The sequence below is a fragment of the Leptonychotes weddellii genome, chromosome 14 (genome assembly GCF_054177405.1).
Source record: "Leptonychotes weddellii isolate Sample4059 chromosome 14, ASM5417740v2, whole genome shotgun sequence".
Classification (NCBI taxonomy): domain Eukaryota; kingdom Metazoa; phylum Chordata; class Mammalia; order Carnivora; family Phocidae; genus Leptonychotes; species Leptonychotes weddellii.
The window spans coordinates 75,197,880-75,220,011 of NC_138382.1; the positions used below are offsets into that span (position 1 = coordinate 75,197,880).

The 22,132-nt window shown below is 57.7% G+C and overlaps 1 protein-coding gene across 1 annotated transcript in view; it reads left to right on the forward strand.

The window, feature by feature from the left end:
• NCS1 (neuronal calcium sensor 1) overlaps positions 1 to 22,132 on the forward strand; it is a 52,429-nt gene that overhangs the window by 16,616 nt on the left and 13,681 nt on the right. Inside the window, exons 2-6 of the mRNA XM_081803763.1 lie at positions 7,084 to 7,108; positions 18,581 to 18,719; positions 19,954 to 20,032; positions 21,232 to 21,320; positions 21,660 to 21,737. Coding sequence (XP_081659889.1) covers positions 7,084 to 7,108; positions 18,581 to 18,719; positions 19,954 to 20,032; positions 21,232 to 21,320; positions 21,660 to 21,737 — 410 coding nt within the window. The remainder of the gene's footprint in view (positions 1 to 7,083; positions 7,109 to 18,580; positions 18,720 to 19,953; positions 20,033 to 21,231; positions 21,321 to 21,659; positions 21,738 to 22,132) is intronic.

The window sequence follows — 22,132 nt, forward strand, 5'->3', positions numbered from 1 at the left end:
GAGGGCTCCTAGCACCTTAGCACCTCACCTGGCCCAGGGCCTGTGCCTGCCCTCCTGTTTCCACACTGCCCCTGGTGGGTGTCCACGGCCTGCGCCCTGGGGCACAGGGCCTAACGGCGGGGGGGGGGGGGGGGCGGGTAGTCCATGGCCATTGGCTGGCTGCCTGCAGGTCACTTCATGGGGTGCGGGAGCTGGGGACTGGAGCTCTCTGGAGTCTATGGAGAGCTGCACAGCCAAGGTGGGCTGCCTAGTCCCTGGCCCCCACGGGAACACCCATGTATTTCCAACGCAGCATACACGGGTCTGTTGGGAGATGACGTGGGGCTTGGGGCGCATGTGGCTCTTGGAGGCTGGGGGAGTGCAGGTGTCTGCTCTCTGTGGCCAGAGCCCTGGGAGGGAAACTCCCAAGCATCTCTCTCTCTCTCTCTCTCTCTCTCTCTCTCTCTCATCTCTGCAGTTAGCACTGTAGGTAAGGTCTGCTGTGTGTGGGAGGAGCTGTGTCCCCTTTCATAGACAGGAAAAGGGACAGGTCACACGGCGGGGCAGTAGCAGCCCCCCCGGAATCCCGGTCCCAGGAGCCTACCCCGCTACGCTGCCTTCCCTAGAGGGAACTGCCCCTCCTGCAGGTGGGGGGGCCTGTCCCCAGGCTGGAGGGAGGGACAGGCTGCTGTGGGACATGGCAGCTGCTTCCCTCCCTTCTCTGAGCTTTGCTGCGAGGGGAGGGACACGCCAAATTAGGGATGTTGGCAGCTGCTGGTGGGGACTAGATTGGGGGGGTGGGTGGGAGGCTGGCAAGTGCTCGGGGGAGGGGGGCCAGGTGGGGACACCTGGCTGGCTGTGGAACGTGGGGGTGTTCCTGTGTTTTCTGCCCAGTAGAGCAGGAAAGGGGTGTCCCCAGGAAGGGGAGGTCCAGTCTGGGGTGGGGATCTCTTTGGGCCACGTGGAGTGTAGGCAGGGGCTGAGCTAGAGGGGGCCAGCTGGAGAGGAGCTTGGGGTGAGGTGTGCGGGGTGCCTGTGCTGCCCCCCACCCCCGACAGCCATGTGAGAAAGGGACTCCGAGGACTCCAGTATTCGGAGGTGGAGCAAAGGAGAGGCCTGGGGCCTGAGCAGGAGCTGTCTGAGGGGCGCTGTGCTTCTGGAAGCTGCACTTCTGAGCACTTCTTTGTCCGAGTGGTCAAATGTGTTAGGACTAATGGAGTGTCAGATTTAGTGACAAGGGGTTGCTGGGGGCCAGGCCCAAATGGCCCCACTTTGGCTTTTTGTCTTCATCAAACCAGAGGCCTTCTTGCTGCAACCGGGGTGGGAGGCATGGGTGACACAGGCAATCGACCCAGCCTCTGTCCCTGGAGACAGGAACGGGGTCTGGATTGGCCTCGGGGCGGTGGCTGGAGAGGCCGGAATGAGCAGGCTGGGCCTGGTGCAGCCAGGCCTTCTGTGGGGGCCACCACCCCCTGCTTTCTGTTCCCACCGTGTTTGAGCTGAGCTTCAATCAGGAGAGAGGTATTTTGCTTTAGGGAAATCAAAATCAGACTCAACATTTATCCTGGGCTCCAGGGACCAGCTCTCTCGCGTTCATTCCTGGCAGACGAGAGCTGTGCTCGAGGGAGGAGGCCCAGGGAGCAGCCTCAGGAGCGGGAGTGCTGTTCCTGCTCTTCCTGCCGGGGGGTGGGGGGGGGTGGCGAGGAGAGGGGCTCTGCGGGCACTCCTGATGAAGGGGGTGAAGGCCTGGTTGCAGTGAGCCAGCTGGGGGACAGCTGGGGAGCGGGCCACGGCTGGGCCCCCTCCCCACTCCCAGCCACCAGCAAGCCTCCTCCCCGTCTCCCCCTGCTTCTCAGGGAGGTCCGTGGGAGGGGAGCGGAGGGGATGCCCAGCCCCTCTCCTCCTGGCTCTGTGCCGGCTCTAAGCTGGGAGTTTTCTAGCTACCTCTCAAGAAGCCCTCCCCATGGCTCTTGTCTGGTAGGAGTTTATACCCCATCCTTCAATGAGGACCAAGGCTCAGAGAGGTTAAATAACTTGTTCAGAGTAACACAGCCTACACATGGCTAAGACAGGACACTGGCCCAGAGCCTCTCGCCGCCTCAGCCATGTGGTTTTAAATACTGGTTTCCTAATGAGCCTGGGGCCCCCTGGCCTGTAGGCAGGAGGGGGCTGGAGAAAGGCAGCTCATCCGTAAAGGTGCCCAAAGCCCGATGGCAGTTGTAAAAGTAAACGTGTTGAGAAGCACAGTAGGGTGTGTCCCAAATGCAGCCAAGTGGCTTGATGAGGAATCAACGAGGGTTTATTCTCTGCCTCCCATGTGCAGGACACCGGGCCAGGTGCCCAGGTGATGCTGAGGTATGCCACGAGAAGCGCCCTGGCCTCTGGGTACTTGGCGTCCAGCTGGGAAGAGGAGAAAAAGTGGCACTGTTGAGCGCCTGCTGGATGCCAGACATCATGCCAGGCGCTTTCCGTACACCCTCCCCCTCTAAGGCAGAGGCTGTTATTTGTCCCATTTTCAGATGAGCAAACCGAGGCTCCAAGGTGTGGAGTCATTGCTCAGGGCCACACAACCAGAGCCCTGGCCTGGAGTGCTGGCTGGGCTGACCCCAGAGCCCCTTCTGCGGACCGCTCCGTTTTACTGCCGCCCCCCTCCTCACTGAGCTGGCCCTGGCAGGCAGCGCCCGGTCTGACCCTCCGCTGTGGAGCTGATGGGAAGACAGATCAGGCAGGAAGCAGTGATTCTCACATAGCGGGGGCTTCAGAGGCGGCTGTGGGCAGGGCAGGAGGCCTCTGCAGAGAAGGGACATCCCAGTGGGGATTGGGAAGGTGCATAGGGTTACCCAGGTGAAGGAGGTGAGGACGAATGTCCTGGGCAGAGGAACAGCATGTACAGGAGCCAGGGGGCGGGGGGGATGGCTAGCGAGGGGCTTGGAGGGGGCTGTGCTGGGCTGAGGGAGCACTGAGGACAGCCTTCTGTTGTCCTGAGCCTTGAGTGTGGACCCGCCTAGTGCAAGCGCGGTGTGGGTGGACGCCTGTTTAATTTCACACTTGGATGGAGGCCCCGGGGAGAAGCTGGGAAGCCTGAGCCTGGGAATGTCGCTCTGGCATCTGGGTGGAGTGTGGAGCAGAGGGACCCGGTGATGTCCCCCACCCCCTCCTCCCTCCCAGTGCCTGTGGTGGTCAGAGCTGCAGGACCCCCGGTCCTTCCTGCGCTGGGGAGGGGGGGGATGGGGGTGCACACAGGTTGTGGGCTGATGAGGACAAATATGTCCCAGCAATCTTTTATTTTGAAAGCGAGAGCAACATTGAAATAACAGTGCAGCGAGCACCTGTGTGTCCTTCATCAAGATTCGCCGGCGGCCAGCATTTTGCTGGGGCTTGCTGCTTCTCTTTCTAAATATATGTGCATGCATTTTTGAACCTCCCACAAGAAGCTGCCAGCATCCTGACCCTCACCCCTAAATAATTCAGGGCACCTCTCCGATGAAAAGGGACATTGTCCCACACCACCCCTGTGCCGTTCCCACCCCTAAGAAAATCAGCAGCGGGTCCATCGGGGCATCTACTTGCGCCCCATGGTGCAGCTTCCCCAGCGATCCGAATAATGTTTTCTGTGGCTGGTCTTTAACACCAGATCCAGGACCCAATCCAGGCTTTGCGAGTTGCATTTGATGGCTTTGTCTCTTTTTCCAGAACGATCCCCTGCCTTGTTTTACCTCTCATGGCACTGACTGACTCAAGTGTCCTGGCCAATTGCCTTGTAGAATGTCCCGTCTTCTGGATTTGTCTGGTTATGTCCTCATGATTAGACGCAGGTTGAGTATTTCTGGCAGGAGCACTCCGTGGATGCCACGTCCTCCCACGGCATGAAATCAGGGGGGCACATGATGTCGGGGTGTTCACTATTGGAGAGGCCAGGTTTGATCAAGGACAGTCATCTTCATGGTTATATTTTTGTTGTGTATTAGAAAAGATACGAACAGCACACGTCATTGGTAATTTTATGGATATTGATGCTTAGACTAAATCTAGATCAGGCAAGTCAGTGAAATGAGCGAGCTGATTTAGAGAAACATCCTGAGTGAATCATCGGACAGGTGGTTAGGGAAGAATCGAGAAGGTAGCGTGGGAATGGCTGAGCTCCTGGAAACCCAGACAGAATGGTAAGAACGCAGGTCTCGGCATTGAGCAGACCTTGGCAATGACCTCCTGCCTGCCTCCTTCTGGCCGTGGCCTTGGGTCCCTTTCTCAGGTCTCTGGCTCAGCTGCCTCACCTGGACAGTCAGGTTCACACTGGTCACCTCCAGGTTCCTGACGCTGGTGGAGGGGCTTCGGGTAGGTGGCTGGGTCCCCAGAGGGCTGCCTGATGCCCACCCCACTCAGGACCCTCCATGGCTCCAGGCAGTGAGGCAGTGATGACCTGCTGGCCCTGGCATGGTACCAGGGGACACCTGATGGCTTCATCTGTTTCCTAAAGGTTAATTAGCTCCTTAAAGCATCAGAAGGGCCCATCGCCCCCCACCCCAGCTCACTGCCCCTGGGGCTTAGCTGCCTGCTGATCAACCAGTGTTCATGCTAGGGACCATTCCAATGGGGGAGGGGCAGCCAACTATGTCCCCTGCCCCCACGTAGCTAGCTGTTCCATCCTGGGGACTTGGGGGGAATTCCTGAGCTAGGGGATTCCAGGGGAGCCTTCTCTGGCCCTGTGAGGCCAGAGGTCAGCAGTGGATCTGCCACCCAAACTCTTTACCTCCCAGCTCCTGCCGTTCCTGTCATGTGATGCCGAGGTCACACAAGGTCGTGCAGCTCTTCCTCTGACTCTCGGGGCGGGGGAGGCACCCAACTGGGCGTCCATCCTGGGCTCTGCAGGCAGTCCTGGCCCTGCCATTTCCTGGCAAGGTGACCTTGGCTGACTATAAGCAAGTGGACTCGTCTGAACCTCAATCTAATTGGGAAAACGGGACTACCACCCACCTGCGGGATTCTTTTTTTTTTTTTTTTTAAGATTTTATTTATTCATTTGAGAGAGAGAGCTAGAGCAGGGGGGAAGGGCAGAGGGAGAGGGAGAAGCAGGCTCCCTGCTGAGCAGGGAGCCCCGATGATGCGGGGGTTCCCTCCCAGGACCCTGGGATCATGACCTGAGCCAGAGGCAGACGCTTCACGACTGAGCCACCCAGGCGCCCCTACCTGTGGGATTCTTATGCAGGAAAGAGCATCAAGCCATTGTAGTTTTCACAAGAACCCGTTTTACAAATGAGGGAACTGAGGCTCAGAGAGAGGAAGTACTTTACCCGAGGACACACAGCTAGTAAGCTGTGGAGTTGGGGTTGAATCCAGGCAGCCTAGTCTGGCTCCGGAGTAGGTTCCCCGCAAGCTCCTGCCTATGCTGTGATGGGTCTCCTGTGTCTCTCCAGGTTCGGGCTTTGAGTATCATCCCCTGCCCCTGCTGCCCTTCACTGCCAGGCATGGGTGGCGAGTCCAGGGCAGCTCAGCCTGGGTCAGACCAAGGTCACTTTCCCTCTCCACCCCCACACCTGACCCCCTTCCCACCTTTTATCGTCTGCCAAAACTCTTGGAAAATTGCATTCTTTACTCTAGGTCTGGCCGATCCAGGTAGCCGGCACCTCCCACTGTCGCCATGCCCTCTGTTTATCAGCTGCCTATTGGGGGACTGGCCTCTTCCTCTGCCTGGGATTTGGGCTTGTGGGAGGAGGAACCTGGCGGTGGGCCTCCAACCTGCCCCAGGGGTCTGACCACCAGGTTACAGGCTATGGATCAGATGGCTGAGCCACACACAAAGTTTAGAGCCTCACCCTCTCACTTCACGTCCTGGCCCCTTTATGCCTCAGTTTCCCCATTTGGACCCAGGGCAGAGTAACACTGTGTTCCCTCGGAGCTGTTGTCAGGGCGGCTGAGTCAAACACAGAGGCCCACCCTGGCATGGAGCCGGTGGGCACTTGGTGTCCGGCAGCTGTTACAAGCTTCCTTTGAGCGGGTTTTGGAAAAGTGGCCTCCTCGAGTCCAGTTGGGCACAGCAGTTCAGGGACACCCCCTTGGGCCTCCCTTCCCACTTCCCTGGGAGGAGGCTGCAATTCCTTTACTCAGCTGACCTCCACCTGGCACCGACCTTCCTGTCCGTCCGTTCATTTGTACCTTCATTCATTCCTTCCACAAGTGGGCATGGAGCACGTAGGTGGGCCAGGGCCCCGCCAGGGATTCAGGAGCTTTCACACCCATTTCACACCTGTTCTGATAGAATTCCCAGCACAGCTCATGGGGCAGGTCCTATTATTCCTGCTTTACAAATGGGGAAACTGAGGCATGGGTTGCTGGAGGCACCTCCCGAAGTCACCCCCACAGAGAGTAAGTGTGGCCCGGGAGGTGGTTACATGTTCTCACTCGGTGATCGTAGAGACAGCCCTGGTTTGGTTCCAATCTGAGCCAATTTAGTACTTTTCAGAAAAAAAAAAAAAAAAGATTTTTTTTGTTTGTTTCACGGTTCAGTAAAGAATGACTATTTTGGCTTGGCTGGATGTTCGACCACGTTATGTGGCTTGTCCCAGGTTTTGGTTTTCGGCTCTGTTCTCTTCTTGCCTGTAAAAAACCTGGAAATGACTGCCATGGGGGGCTGGAGGGGCAGGCTGAGGAGCGGAGGGGGCTGGGGGCTGCCAGGGCCCCGGGGTACTGCTCAGCCTTTCTGTCCTGGCCCGCCACACGCAGGCAGGGCAGCCGAGTGCCTTCTCCGACGGTGCTGTCCCGGGAATGAGAGGTGGGGCGCAGCAGATCTCAAACACTGGCCTGGGTGTGATGTTCCTTCCGGCCCCCCCGCCCCCCAGGACAGCAGGGAGAGCCAACCCCGTGTGTAAGGGGCTGTTCTTGTCAGTCCTTCTAGAAGCACAATGGGCCTCAGGAGGGATAGGCCAGTGCTGTCCCCTGCCGGGGTAGGCTGGACACGGAGCTCCTGACCGGGACTGTTCATTTGGGGGACAGGGGCGGGCAGGCCTTGGGGGGGGCTGGGGAGGGCAGGAAGGAGGCTCCCCGGGGTCTGCCCATCCCCTAAGACACCTCCCAGAGCTAAAAGTCTTCTTCTGTTTTCTCTTGCAGTTACCGAGAAGGAAGTTCAGCAGTGGTGAGTAGCTGTTTTTCCCCGAAACTGTTGGCGGGGAGGCTTTGGGCTGATGGGACAGCAGTCCAACTGCCCAGGACAGGGGCACGGGGAGGGGCTTCTGAGCTTGGCTCCTCTACCAACCTGTCCGAGGCAGCCTTCATTTAGATTTTTTTGTCCACAAGGGGCTGATGTAGAGCCAGTTGAACTGGAGTGGAGAGGGGGTGTTGGGGACTCCTTGCCTTGTGTGTCATCTCTAAGGACCACCAGGCCCTGCGCACCAAAGAGAGGGGTTTGGACCAGGAACGAGTCAGGAGACTGGGTCCCAGGCCTGGCTTTGTCACTAAGTCACTGGTGGCCTTGAGAAGTCTCTTCCCATTTCTGGGGTTCAGCGCCCTCTTCTATAAAGTGATCGGTGAGACTGGACCAAGGATGGCAAATAGGTTTTCTCTCGGATGCCGGTTCCGTTCAGTCTGTAGAGGCTGTCCAGAGTGCCGTGTTAAGAAGGGTTCTGAGGCTGTATGTCATGGAGCAAAGGGAAAGTATAGCAGTGAGGGATTAACGAGGGCTGTAACGGATTAGTGATGCCTGCCTGGGCTGGGGGAGACGGGAGTGGCATATTGTCTGTCACCTGGTCACCTGTGGAATGTGGCAGAATGTAGTGCTGACAGGAGAGGCTCACGCTAAGGTAGACCTGAGGTTGGGGGGTTAGGGAGGGGAGGAGGCAAGCCTGGATAACTTCCAGGAAAGTTTGGTGGTTTAGAAATGGACTCTAGAATCCTGACGAGGCCTCAAGTGATTCTCTGAGCCTCAGTTTCCCCGTGTGTATGGTGGGAATGATGACTCACTGGGAAGACATTCCCTGTGAAGGTCGTAGCACGGTGTCCAAGAGATGACAGCCATGTCCAGTGGTCTTCTGTGCGCCGTTCAGATGGGGAACTGAGGCCTGGAGATGTGCCCCCCGTCACAGCCAGCCGTGGTGGGCCTGCAAGGACCCACACCGTGAGACTCCGGGCCAGGCTCCCCTAGGGGCCAGTCCGTACAACTCCAGGTCCCTGAGTCCAGGCGGCAGAGGGTGGGAGCTGCGGCCGCCCTGCCCAACTCTGCTGACCGCATGCTGGACACCCAGCCCGGTGGGTGGAACCCGGATGGTGAGCTGGCTACTCCTGCGATGGGGGAGGCGGGGGAAGGGGGGGAGCGCATGTGGAGGGAGTAGCCGCTGCCGCCTTCTTCCTCCCCCACATCCGAGGACCAACATGTGGGTCTGGTCTGCCTCCGACCTCATTTTCACTTCTGCACTTCCCCAGGTGAGCGTTCCAGAAACGTTCCTACTTCTAGGTCTTTATCCCCGTGGCTCTGCCTTCCAGAACTCCCCGCCCTTCCTTCCTGGGCCTTTGTCTACTCCTATCTCCCTTTCGGAGCTCCCCACCCTTCTTTCCTACCTTCCTAGGCCAGCTGAGCTCTCCTCTCCCAAGGCTCATCCAAGTCACCTCCTCCAGGAAGCCTTCCAGGATTCCCCATCTGTACATTATCCCCCCCTTCCCACCTGGCAGCCAGAGGGATCATTGTTGAACAAAAACCTGACAATGCTCGGCTTCTGCCGAAACCCTGCCTGATGCTCAGGTGAAGGCCATGCCTTCGGCATCTTTATATGGGGATGAGGACCGCTTTGGTCTGACCTTGTTGACCCCGCCAGTCTCACTGCCATCTCCTTCTGCCCCCTGGCCTGCCTGAATTGCTGTCTGTTCCTGAACTCACCTCACCCCCTGGGCCTTCCTGAACTTTGCCTGGTCTGTCCCCCTCCTGGGGACACCCCTCCACCTCTTTGCTTGGCTACTATCTCCCCACCCTCAGGGCTTCTTCCCTGAGACCCCTGGGCCCTCAGGTTAGCTTAGGGGCCCCCATCACAGCCGGGGACACAGCCCGTAGCAGTTACTCATCTGTGAGCCTCCCTGCCTCCTTTCCTGGCCCTGAGGGCCGGCCCTGCCCTGTTCGCCCCTGTGCCCCCGGAGCCTGGCCACAGCAGGTGCTCAGCCCCCAAGAAGCACACCCCAAGTGCTTCCCATACATTGCTCTTGTCTCCTAGAAGCTGCCCTGGGGGCCCACATGGTGAGCCCTGCCGGGCAGGGCAGAAGGTGCAGTCTGTCCCAGAGAGATGGCAGATGCTTCCCCAGCGCTGCCGTGTACCCTGCGAGCTCTCAGACGTGGCCTCATTCAGTTCCTCCTCACTGTCACCCAGAGGAGTGTCCCATCTTGGCATTTCCTAGACAGGGCCCTTGAGTCCCTGGGCCCTGCCCTGCTTACACCTGTGCTTCCCCTGGAGAAGGCAGGGCAGAGCGGCCAGGCGGGCTCTGGAACCAGGGCGCTGGGCTTGGGTACCCACACCCCATGTCCTGCGTGAGCAACCTTGAGCAAGTTGCTGGACTTGTCAGTGCCTTGGTTTTCCCATCTGGAAAATGAGGGTAATAATAGTTAAATATTATAGGGACGCCTGGGTGGCTCAGTCGGTTAAGCGTCTGCCTTCAGCTCAGGTCATGATCCCAGGGTCCTGGGATCGAGTCCTGCATCGGGCTCCCCGCAGAGCGGGGAGCCTGCTTCTCCCTCTGCCTCTGCCTCTCTCTCTCTCTATCTCTCATGAATAAATGAATAAAATCTTTAAAAAAAAAAAGTTAAATATTATAGGACTATTTTAAAGAACAAGTGATGTATTCACATAAAGCATCTGGAGCAGAGCCTAGTAGCCCTCTCTTCGTTGGTGGTTTTAACAACAATCCTGATATCGTCATCAGTACAACCCATGTGGCAGTCCTGAGAGTCACGGTCCCCTTCTCGTTATGACAATGGGGAAGCCGAGGCCCAGACAGGTGGAGTGCCTTTGGTTCATTTGCCAAGCTGGTATTTCAGCTACGACCTGGACAAGGACTCGGCCGTGGAGGAGAGTTCCAGGCACAGGGAAGAGTGAGCGTGAAGGTGCAGTGAGAATAGACTTGGCGTGTTTGAGGGTTTGAGGAACAGCAGGGAGGCCGAAGAGCCTGGCCTGTGGAGAGCATTCGTGGAGGCTCCCATAACAGAGCTGGGGCCCTAGGCCTTGTGACACCCAGTGCTTGCTGTAGGGTGACTGTCTCTGAAGAGCTTATAAAGACAAGAACTGATCTTTCTTTGCCAGAAAGTTCTGTGAGCCTCGAGTACATGTCCTCTGGTTCATTTTGGTGGTGCCTTCAAGCCTAGGAGATGGTTGACTCAGTGCCTTCCTCTGGCCCTCCTGGGTCAGCCCACGACCCACCTCACTGTGGTATTCTAGAATGGCTACATCCTGTAGGGTGAAGCTAGACTGGGGATGGTTAAACAGGGCCACTCATGCCACCACTCTCCCCGCCGGCGCCCACAGCAGACACTGGTAATGGATCACAGATTATCGCACTCTGGATCAGTTTCCTCCAGTGCTCAGGGCGCCCAGTGCCCTTGTTGCTGGCCCACAAAAGGAGCCCATCTGTTATCCCTCGATTGACCCGAGCCTCACTGGTTCACTGGGACTGTAGGTAGCCCACCGTCCCCTCTGTCTTTTGCACGGGAAACGGGTAGGATGAGCAGTTGCATCCCAAGTGCCCTGGGCCCTTCTCAGAGGACCCTTTGCCACCACAGCCCCCAGCCAGCCCCTTCACGTCCTAAACAGCTCTCAGGGCACCCAACAGCTGGGGACGACGCCTCCCTGGGAAAACTTGGGCTTCCCAGGATCTCTCCCCTCACCTTCTCCCTCAGCCTTGCTGGGCATCCCCCTACTTGCTGTCCCTCACCCACACCAAGCTCATTCCTACCTCAGAACCCCTGTCCTTGCTGTTCCCTCTGCACCCAGATCTTGGCATCTGCACCCAGTGTCCTCTCTTCTGAGAGGCCTGTCCTCACCACCCAGTCCCTGTTTCTCCAGCATGCTCTAGGATCCCCTTGTTTTGTGCTGACTTTCAGTAGCCACGATGCAGCAGGGGAACCAAGGCCCAGGGCTTTTTTTTTTTTTTTTAAGATTTTATTTTTAAGTCATCTCTACACCCAAGGTGGGGCTCGAACTCACAACCTCGAGATTAAGAGTCCTACGTTCCACCGGCTGAACCCAAGGCCCAGGGCTCTTACGTGAATCTGTGATGGGTCGTGGGCCATCCAGGGAGCAGAGGCAGAGCCGGGAGCAGCACTCGGGCCTCGGTGCTGGTCGGGCGCAGGTCCTCGGGAGAGCCCAGGCCAGGCTGCAGCAATGGGGTGCCCAGGCCAGCGTCATCAGGGCTCAGTCTGCACCGGGCTCCCGCTGGGTGCCCCTCGGGGTCATCTTGGGGACTCCCAGCCCCACGCTGCCATGCTGTTGTCTGTATTTGCAGGAAGGGGGCTGGAGGCTGAGAGGTGAGGCCAGTGTCGGGGTCCACAGCCAGCCTGGGTCCCTGCGCCTTGCTCTTGACCATCTTCGTTCCCATGCTGAGCCCGGTTTGTCACTCTTGGAAGGTCAGGAACCGCAGTGAGGGCTAAGAAACTGCAGCAGGTCCCAGGCCCTTGCAGATGATTGTGAAATTGCCATCACTCAGAGGGCAGATAGCAGGGCACAGATAATGCCCCCCCACCCCTGCGCCCACCCCGGGTCCCGATGAACACAGGCAGAGGGCCCGGGAGCTGGGAAGGAATGGCCAGAGGCGTGTGTTGGGTAGCAGCATTATGGGTCCTGGTGCCTTTCTCTCTTACAGTTTCTATTTCCCAAATTTTCTTTTTCTTTTTTTTTTAAAGATTTTGTTTATTTATCTGACACGGAGAGAGAGAGAGAGAGAGAGAGAGAGCACACACAAACAGGGGGAGTGACAGGCAGAGGGAGAGGGAGAAGCAGGCTCTCTGCTGAGCAGGGATCCCAATGCGGGGCTTGATCCCAGGACCCCGGGATCATGACCTGAGCCGAAGGCAGCCACTTAACCGACTGAGCCACCCAGGCTCCTCTCTATTTTCCAAATTTTCTGAAAAAACTGAAGCTCAGAGGGGTGGAGACACTTGCCCAGGTGGCCCAGTGCTGTGTGCGTGCGTGTGTGTGTGTGTGTGTGTGCGTGTTTGGAGTCGGGGTCCAGCTCGCTCCACCTCCGTGGCCCAGGCTGTGGGAGCTCCATCCTGCTGGCTCTTGCCTGGGCAGCCCCCCAAAGCTGAAGACCATGGGGGCTGGCGGGGAGGGCAGGAAGGAAGAGGCATCCTCCTCATGGGTTGTGTTTACGGGAGGGGGTTGTTTGCAAAGATAATGGGAGAAGAATCCGTCGGGTGTACACGGAGGCAGCTGGGGCCGCGCTGGGCCTGATGGCAGGTCGGGGAGAAGCGCTCTCGTTTATCCGTCTATTCTGTACCCTTCCTGCTGCAGAAGGCCTCGCTGCCTCGCTTTACCCTGGGCCTGGCGGGAGAGGGGTGTGCAGGGAGCTGCAGCCTGGCCTCAGGCTGGCTCCCACAGGGCAGAGATCCCTGGGAACTGAGAGCACTGAATCCCCAGCAAGTCTTAGCAGGCTGGGGCCTTTGGGCCTTGCCCGGGGTCCTCCGAGAACGAGAAGCTGAGCTGGAGTTGGACCCCCCGTGTCATAGCGAGGATTCGTTCATTCATTCACTTGATCATTCATTTGTCTGCTCAGTAAGTCTTTACTGAGCACCTGCTATGGGCCAGGCCAGTGCGGGGGGCTGGGGGCAGCCGGCTCTGAGGGAGACAGGTGCCTGGAGTCCCCTGGGGGAGGGGACACAGGCATGGCCCAGGCTGGCCCAGTGGGGAAGCCCCTTCTGTAAGTGGCATTCAGCCTTCCCTGCTTTATGAAATGACAGGTTTCTTCGCCCCTTTCCTTTTCAAAGAAGTGTAAGAACGCACTTGTCAGGTCTGCGACTTTCTCTTCTCATCCCCACCCTGTCTCGAAGAGCTGGCTCCCAAACACAGCAAACGCTGTCGAACACCGATGCTCATGGGGTCGGGAAGTGTACGTGCTGTGTGCGCAGACACTGGGCCCATTTCCCAGACTCGGTGCCATAGCTTTGTGTCCGATTCCCAGAGCCGCCTCTGGCCCCCCAAGAGCTAAGACCCCTGTTCTCGAACAAGATTTCAAGACTAGCGACAGGTACAGAGATAATCGATTTGATAAAATGTCGTCTTCTCACCTCAATAAAAAGATGACTTAAAATCAAAAAATAGCTTCCACGAGTCCTAGTAACTAAGGACGGTTTATAAAAGAAAAGGCAAATCTAGGTGGAGTCGTGATTGTAGTTTGGTTTGTTTTTTCAAAGGTTTTGTTTTCTGCAACCATCTTTTAAAAGTAGCTCATTTTTTAGTGGGTAATGGTTGGTTGCTTTCATGGTTTGTTGATTTATGTGGATATAAACAACTTTTATTATCTAGGATTTGTATTCTGTATCACATGCTGCGTTACACCAAACTATATCTATGTTTGATATTTTCATGCCTGATCTAGAACATTCTGTAATGATTTTTTTTTAAAGATTTTGTTTATTTGTCAGTGAGAGAGAGAGAGAGAGAGCACAAGCAGGGGGAGCAGCAGAGAGAGAGGGAAAAGCAGACTCCCCGCTGAGCAGGGAGCCCGATGCGGGGCTCCGTCCCAGGACCCTGGGATCATGACCTGAGCTGAAGGCAGACCCTTAACCGACTGAGCCACCCAGGCGTCCCTCTGTAATGATTTTAACTCCTTTTTTTTTAATGTGGTGAAATACACATAACATAAAATACTACTCTAACCATTAAGGCTGCGTATGGAGGTGGCCTCCATAAAGGCTGAGTGATTGGACGGGGCGGGGGCATCAGGGGCCTTGGTGTACTGGAACCTCCTCCTTGGGGCAGGTGGCAGGACAGGGCGCCCGGGGCGGGGGGTCTGTGGCATCTTGGGCTCTGCTGTGTGGGAGAGGTCGGGGGCAGGAGCTTGGCGTCCGGCAGATGTCCAGGACGTCTTTTGCGATCTGCCACACTGCTGCCATTTGTCGAAGCTCACCCAGGGCCTGGAAGGCAGGTGCTGTGTTGGTCTCCACCTCACGGATCAGGAAACTGAGGCCCGGAAAGGGGAAGTCACCTGCCCAGGGTCACACACAGGTCAAGGATGGTGCTGGGATCGAGCCAGGTCTGACGGGGAAGCCTGAGCCCTTCCTTTTCAGTCCTTTAAACTCTAAAAAAAAATTAAACTTTTTTATATTACAGACTTCATGCATGCTCAGTGCACGGAGCTAGTAATAATAAATAAAAGAAAAAGATCCTTCCACCTCCTTTCCACTACGCATGATGCCTGACTTGCTGGGAGTGTTTGTCCCAGAGCGTGATTTGGTCTGCAGGGGCCAAGGGGGACTTCTCTAAGGGAGACACCGAAGCCGAGAATGAAAGCGTGGGTGGGAGTCAGCAGGGTAGGGAGGGGAAGAGCAGGCTGAACAGAAGGCGTGCTGAGTGAAGGCCCTGAGCCAGGGCAAGACGTAACCTTCCCCAGCCTCAGTTTCCCAGTCTGTAAAACGGGCATAATCGTCCTTGTCTCCTGGGCTCAGTGGGACCATGGGGTGAAATTGTGCCTGGAGAGAACATAGCCATTTGCCTGGTCCTCAGTAGCCCCCAGGAGTAGTTGTTACACAGAAGAAAATACTTGTGGTAGACCCCCTCAAGCTCCTGGGGTTCCCAGAGGCCATCTAGTTCAGCGGTTCTCAGCTGGAGTGGTTCCGCTCCCAGGGGATATTTGGCCCTGTCTGGAGACCCTTTTTGTTGTCCTAACGTGAGGGCAGGTGCCACAAACATCTAGCAGATGGAGGCCAGGGACGCGAGACAGGCCCCTCTCCCACTGAGAATCATCCAACCCCAAATGTCAGAGGTGCTGGGGTGGGGAAACCTGACCCCCTGAGCTGGTCTGAGTCACTTATTTTACCAGCAGGAAAACTGAGGGGCATTGCAGGGAAGGGGTCCCTCAGGGTCTCTGTCCCAGCGAGACAGGATGGGGCCAGGCTTGGCACGCAGGGCCTGGGCTCCTGGAGCAGCTTTCCTGGTGGCTGTGCATCTGAAGGAGAGCGGGACGGACCCGGGCCTGTTGGAACCTGAGGCCTGGGCCCTGGGTGGCGGATGGAGTCACTCCGTCATCCTGGGGACAGGAGTCCTGGATGTGAACTTCCTTATGAGGCAGCAGCCCCCCACCGGGTGCCGGCAGCGGGGAGGGGGCGTGTGCCTGGTGCGGGGTGTCCCAGCTCAGCCAGCCTCAGGACTGGGCCGTTTTGTCAAGTCCCGGCCTCAGAGCTGTGACAACTCACAGGGTGAGTTAGGGCTCTGGGGTAACCGGGGTGTCTGGGACAGCTCCCCATCTCTGCTCCGGCGAGGCAGGGTGCCCCCACCTTCTGATAATGAACAGCGGGGTGGCGCAGCGTTTGGGGAGCACGGCCTCACCATGTGTTTATGCAGCCGTGTTTCTGCCTGGCTGAAGGAGAGGCGGGTGACGTGGGAACCCAGGAGGCAGGAGACCCAGGTCTGAGCCCTGATCCTGCTGCTAACTTGCTGTGTGACCTTGAGCCAGCCTCTCGCCCTCTCTGGGCCCTCAGTTCCCTGTCACAGAGCAGTGGGGGGCCATCAGTGGGTCTCTAGCCATCTGAAGGAAGCTCTCAGGTTCTGGCCAGGGTCCTCGGGGCTCAGGAAGAAGACACTGGATGCCTGGGCCCCCACTCCGTCCGTCCCTGTCTGGCAGTTTGTATGCTGATCCGTCCATCCATCCATCCATCTCCCTGGACAGGCATTTACTGAGCCCACATTGAACACCAGGGCCTGTGCCGGGCATGGGGCACTGCAGTGTCAGGGAGGTTACGGTCGGATGGGGACACAGCCTGGAGACAAACGGGATACGGCGTGCTGGGCTCTTCTGAGGGGTGAGGGAGCAGAGGAGCCTGTGAGGCTCTGGGGGGCCTGGCCAGCGTTCGTGGAAGAAGTGACAGCTAAGCTGGGACTGGTAGTGGTGGGTGAGTGAATTAGCCCAATGAAGAGAAGGAAGATGTATGTTTTGCAGGCAGAGGGACCTGCAGGTACCAAGACCTGGAGGCTAGAGATCGTATGGCAAGTTCTAGAAGGTGTGGTTGAGTGTGAATTATGGAAGTGCCTGGCAAGAGGAGGCTGGGCCATGGGGCTGGCGCAATCTCTAATTGGTATGGCCTCCTGGGGGTGGGCTTCCCGAAGCCCTACTGTGACAGTCTCTGCAGGGGTAACCGGAAAGGCCCCCCCACCGAAGGCTCCCCACTGAGGCTGGCCTCCCTGCGCCCCGCCAGCCCCCAGTTACCGCAGGGCCCCCACCGTGGGCCCAGGCAGCTGCTCTCCGAGCTGAGGACTCCTGCTCAGCTGCTGCTGAGCGAGCTGCCTTCCCCTCCAAGAGCCGCCCCCTGAGAGCCACCCGCAGGGACCCTCCGAAGAGGCTTTTGTCTTCTCTTTATTGTTTTTAACAGTCTCCGCAGATCACTTAGGTAACATACATCCATTGTGGGGAAATGAGAAGCTCTGGGGGAGGCCTCCACCCTGGCATCCAGAGTGATCTGGGGACAGCAGAGCCTGTCCCCACGTGGACCATCAAGTCCTGGCACCAGGCTTGTCCCCTCCTCCTGCCCAGGGACCTGTCTTGACCAGGGAGCCTGGGGCCATGGACCAGGTCTTGTCCCTGCAACGCTCCTTCTCCCTGGCTGTGTGTCCTGCCTAGGTATGAAGTTTGGAGCCCAGAGCACTCCGCTGGGAAGGAGAATTTAGAGGGACCTGCACTGGGCTGGGTCCCTTCCTGGTACCAGTGTTGGGAAGCGCACGCGACCTCTTGCCTCATCTCTGAACCCCAGCATCACTGAACATCACTCGCAGGGCAGGGGTGACTCACGAGGAGCAGCCATGAAGGCTGAGCTCTGTGCCCGGGAAGGTCCAGGCGGAGGGTGAGATGGGGCAGCCATCTGGTTACTGAGCAGGGAGCTGGCCTCCCTGGACCTCTTCTCCACATGCCCCCTCTATGAATGGGCCCCGGCCATGGTGCCACCTCCTAGGGCCAAGATGGGGTGCCCAGAATCCCCTCCCTGGACACGAGGGTCTCCATTAGAACAGAACAACGGGGCAGGTGAGTCTCGGCGACCCCGTGTCTCTGAGCATCTGGGCTCTTCAGTGTTTGCCTCCGACCCCCGCCTCAGCTCTGGTCTGGGTTGCGAGGACGAGCAAGTACCCCTCCTGAGCCTCAGTTTCCTCATCCTTCAAATGGGCTTCACTGTAGACTTGCTCACCAGCTGCCGTGGGCGCTCCAGGAGAATGGGTTTGCAGCGAGGGGCCCCGAGAGCTAGGAGCTGGGAGCAGACAATGGCTGATCCCTCGCTAGCTTCCCTCTATGCTGGGAATCCCCCTCCTCCAGCTGGGTTGCTAAGCTACACACAAGAGCCAACTCATGAATTACTTTACAACAGCTCATCTGAGTTCATAATACTAAAGATCATGCTGTTGATGATTTTTTATGCCCAGGCCTGGGGTAAGTGTTACCTCATCATCTCATCTGATCCCGACAAGATCGCTATGAGAGCTGTCCCCTTTTATGAATGAGGGGATTGAGGCTCAGAGAGGGGAAGGCACTTGCCCAAGGTTGCACAGCCAGCAAGGGGCAAAGCTGGGATGTGGAGTATAAAGCCATGTCGCCATCAGCGGGCATCTGCAGGATCCTGTGCTGGGCACTGGGAATACCGGGTGGACAAGTCCAATCGGAACAAACCAGGGTGCCCTTTGAGCTCGCTGCCCGGCTCCCGTGTCCGTCAGTGCAGATCCCTGGGCACAGAGGTGGGGAGGGGGGTGTGCATATTGTAGGGTGCAGGCATGTGGGAGGAGCCAGCTGCCGGCCCCATATGGTGGCTCTGCCCACTCTGTGGTGCCAGGAAGGGCTCAGTGGAGAAAGTGGGGGAGGCAGGAGTGCCTGGTGTAAGAGCGCCACTTTGGGGAGCTGGTTCGTGTGAGTTTTGTTGTAGCCCCGCTGTGTGGGGGGCAGGGCTGGGGGGGCCAAGTGCTCTATGCACAGTGTTCATTCTCATGGCGTCTCTTATTGCTCCTTGGATGGATGAGGCTCAGAGAGATGCAATCACCTATCCCAGGCCACCCAGCTAGCCAGAGACAGAGCTGGGATGAGCCCCCGCTAGGACGTCCAGCCCACCACCCCCATGGGGCACCGTCTTTTTTTTTTTTTCTAAAGATTTTATTTATTTATTTGAGACAGAGAGAATGAGAGACAGCATGAGAGGGAGGAGGGTCAGAGGGAGAAGCAGACTTCCTGCCGAGCAGGGAGCCCGATGCGGGACTCGATCCCGGGACTCCAGGATCATGACCTGAGCCGAAGGCAGTCGCTTAACCAACTGAGCCACCCAGGCGCCCTGGGGCACCGTCTCTTTGAACCAGGATTCACAGCCTCCCGGGGCGCTGGGCAGGAGCTGCGGGTAGGTGGGTGATTTCGGCGCCTCCTTTACCCTCTCTCGCCGGGTCTGCGCCTCCAGGTACAAAGGCTTCATCAAGGACTGCCCCAGCGGGCAGCTGGATGCTGCAGGCTTCCAGAAAATCTATAAGCAGTTCTTCCCATTTGGAGATCCTACCAAGTTCGCTACGTTTGTTTTCAACGTCTTTGACGAAAACAAGGTGAGCTGGGGGTTGGCGGGGCCCGCGCCCGGCCCAGAGTCCCCTCCCTCCCGCAGGCGCCCGCGGCATCTCCGCACCCACGCTCTCCTGCCAGCCTTCCCTTCTGGAGAAGGAACACACACATGCACAGACACTGATGCATACAAATGCGTGCCTGCGTCCGCACACAAACGTGCGTACACATATGCAATTCATGCACTTACACGTGCTGCACAGAGATGTGTATGCGTACGTATGTCTGTACATACAGGCATGCACACATTTGTATACCTTGCCCTTTCTCTTACAAGCACAGAATGCAAATGCCTGCAGGCACAATAACCCCGATTTAGAATCATCACTGACCTTACTGAACATTTACTGTGTGCTAAGCTTTTTACGTGGATTATTTTGAGTGAGGCTTTACAACCAACTACCTGTGGGGTATGGCCTTTTAATACTCCCATTTTGCAGATGGGGAAACTGAGGCTCTGAGCAGCATACAATATGGGATCTTTTGTGCCTGGCTCCTTTCACTGAGCATCATGTTTTCAAGGCTCATCTGTGTTGTTGCGTGTGTCCCCTCCTGGGGATGGCCGTGCTGACAGTTGGCAGATCCACTGTCAGGGGGCCCACAGTCCTTAGCACTCTGTCCCATGCCTGCATTTTTCCAGGCTTCCTCATGTTCACGGTGGATTTACTGTAACTTGTTTTCACGCTCTGTACTGTTGGGCGCTTGGAATGTTTCTGTGCTGTCACGCTCTGGCTTTCTCCCCAAGTGTCCTCAGGCTGACAGTCACACTGCCTAGCCCTGGGAAGAGCTCTGCCCTCTCCAGGCCTCAGTTTCCCTATTTGCAAAACGGACAGGTGGGGTTAAACAGTCTAGAGCCCTGCCCTCAAAAGCCTGGAAGCCTGTAGTTCTAGGCCAAGGGAAAAGGGGATCTCCAGGAGGCCCTTGCCCAGAGAGGGTGTGTGTAGTGTTGGTGGTAACTTCTGGCTCTTTCTCCCACCAGATGTGGAGTTGGGCTCTGCCTTTAGCCTCACTCCTTCTTCTGTCCCCCCTGCCTGGCCTGACCCATCTGTAATCCTACCCCCCACTCTGTCCCTTGTCCCCTCTCTCCCACCCTCTCCACTTGGCTGTCCGTCCATCAGCCATGGGCATCTGGTGCCTGCTGCCACCCATCACGCACCCAAGGCCCAGCCTGACCAGAGACCCGGTACTGACTGAGGCCACCCTGCCCCTCTCTCCTGTCAGGACGGGCGGATCGAGTTCTCTGAGTTCATCCAGGCGCTGTCGGTGACCTCAAGGGGAACCCTGGATGAGAAGCTTCGGTGTAAGTCCTGTCCCTGGGTTCTGTCAGGCAGCCCCTGGCTGGGCCCAGGCTGGAGGGAGCCCAGATAACCGGGCCAGGTTGTGGGTCCAGGGCTGAGAGATGACCCAGATGTCCGGCCTTTCCAGGTCACAGGAGCTTCCCTGGGGGTGGCCGTGTAGGAGGAACACGGCTTACCGGGGCAGGGTGGACAGATGGGGAGGTCAACGGGTGTAGACGTGGGCTATGGGTACTGTAGCCTTGCATTCTAAGACTCGGTTCCAGTGCTGCCTGCACCTCTTGGGAGGCCGCTGTTTTGATGTCTGGTCTCATCCATGCACTTACTCGTTCACTCAGCAGATATCCACGGGACACGGCCACAGTGCGCCCTGGCCCGGAGGCTGGGAAGCCGTGGGAGAATCAGATAGGCAGGTGCCCGCTGTCCTGGCTGTCAGTCTAGCACGGGGACAGGATTTTGAAAAATCCCATAAAACTGCAGCCGAGGCGGGAAGGGTGGGTGAGCAGACAGGAGGGCAACTGGCTCTGTGAAGGGTCAGGAGCTGGCCCTGCGGGAGGCGGGAACAGCATGTGCGAGGCCCTAGGGCGGAGTGGGCAGGGGCAAAAGGACGTCTGGAGAGAGGGTGGAAGCAGTTGAACCAGAATTCACTGCTCTCTTGGGCCTTTACGTTGCATTGCATTGGCAACAAGAAAACAGTGCAGTTTCTTTTTCTTTTTCTTTCTTTTTTTTTTGGAATAAAGGAGGATTTTGTTTATGTAAAAGCTACCCCCCCACCCCCATCCCGGGCATATTATTTTGTTTTCTTAGTTGACCATAGCAGGAAGCTCCGTGATTGTGGGAGAGGAGTGGGTGGAGAGGAGGCGGAGACTGGGGAGGGCGGGGGCGGGGGGAGGGAGGCCATTAGGGGTTCCTCCTGCCCTCCCCTCCCCACTCAACCCCAGCCCCTGCTCTACAGACCCAGAGACCTCTTCTTTTTACTTTTAGTTTCTTTTTTTTAAACCCCACTTGAAATGCTACCTGTGTCAATGTGTGTGTGTGTCTGTCTGTCTCTCTGTCCATCCCTGTTTGTCCTGATGTGAATCCTCTGGGGATGAGTAATGGGGCTCCCCCGCATGCTGGGGGGGGGGGGGTCGGAGGGGCGTGGCAGAGCCTGCCGGACCCCGCCCTGCGCTGGGGCTGACTCCGCCCCACTGCTTGATCACAGGGGCCTTCAAGCTCTACGATCTGGATAACGACGGCTACATCACCAGGAACGAGATGCTGGACATTGTGGACGCCATTTACCAGATGGTGGTGAGGCCTGGGCCCTATGGGGTAGGAGAGGCGGGGGGGCGTCACGTTTGGGGACAGGGCCTGGTCGGCCCCGAGGGAGCCCGCTCGCGTAGCCGCTCTCCCGCCCCGGCTGAGAGTTGGCCAGGGGAGGGGTGGTCACTGCACATCTGCGAGGTGGGCAGCGGCTGTGGGGACAGAGTGTTCCAGAGCAGGAGGCAGAGAGGGCCGGGGTGGGGTGGGGAGCGGGAGGAAGAGCAGTCCGCATCTGGAACCCGCCCAGATCTGGGGGGCACGCTTTTGGCCAGGACCCCAAAGCCGGAGTGCCAGGAACCTAGCGCCCACCTTGTCTCTCTCTGGCAGGGGAACACCGTGGAGCTCCCCGAGGAGGAAAACACCCCGGAGAAGAGGGTGGACCGCATCTTCGCCATGATGGACAAGGTGAGCCCGGGTGAGGCTGGTACTTGACCAGGGAGGTAAGGCGTGGGGGCCAGGCCCTGGGCCCCAGTGGGTGGGCCGCGCAGACCCTCCGAGATGCATAGATGTTCAGTGCAGGTCAGCAGCCATCCCTATCAAATGTCCAGAGCTTTAAGTAAGTTTAGCCAACACTTCTTCTTTCCCCAGCTAAATTCTTTTTTTTTTTTTTTAAGATTTTATTTATTCATTCATTTGAGACACAGAGATACAGAGAGAGAGAGAGCAGGGGCGCCTGGGTTGCTCAGTCGTTAAGCGTCTGCCTTTGGCTCAGGTCATGGTCCCGGGGTCCTGGGATCGAGCCCCGCATCGGACTCCCTGCTCCGCGGGAGGCCTGCTTCTCCCTCTCCCACTCCCCCTGC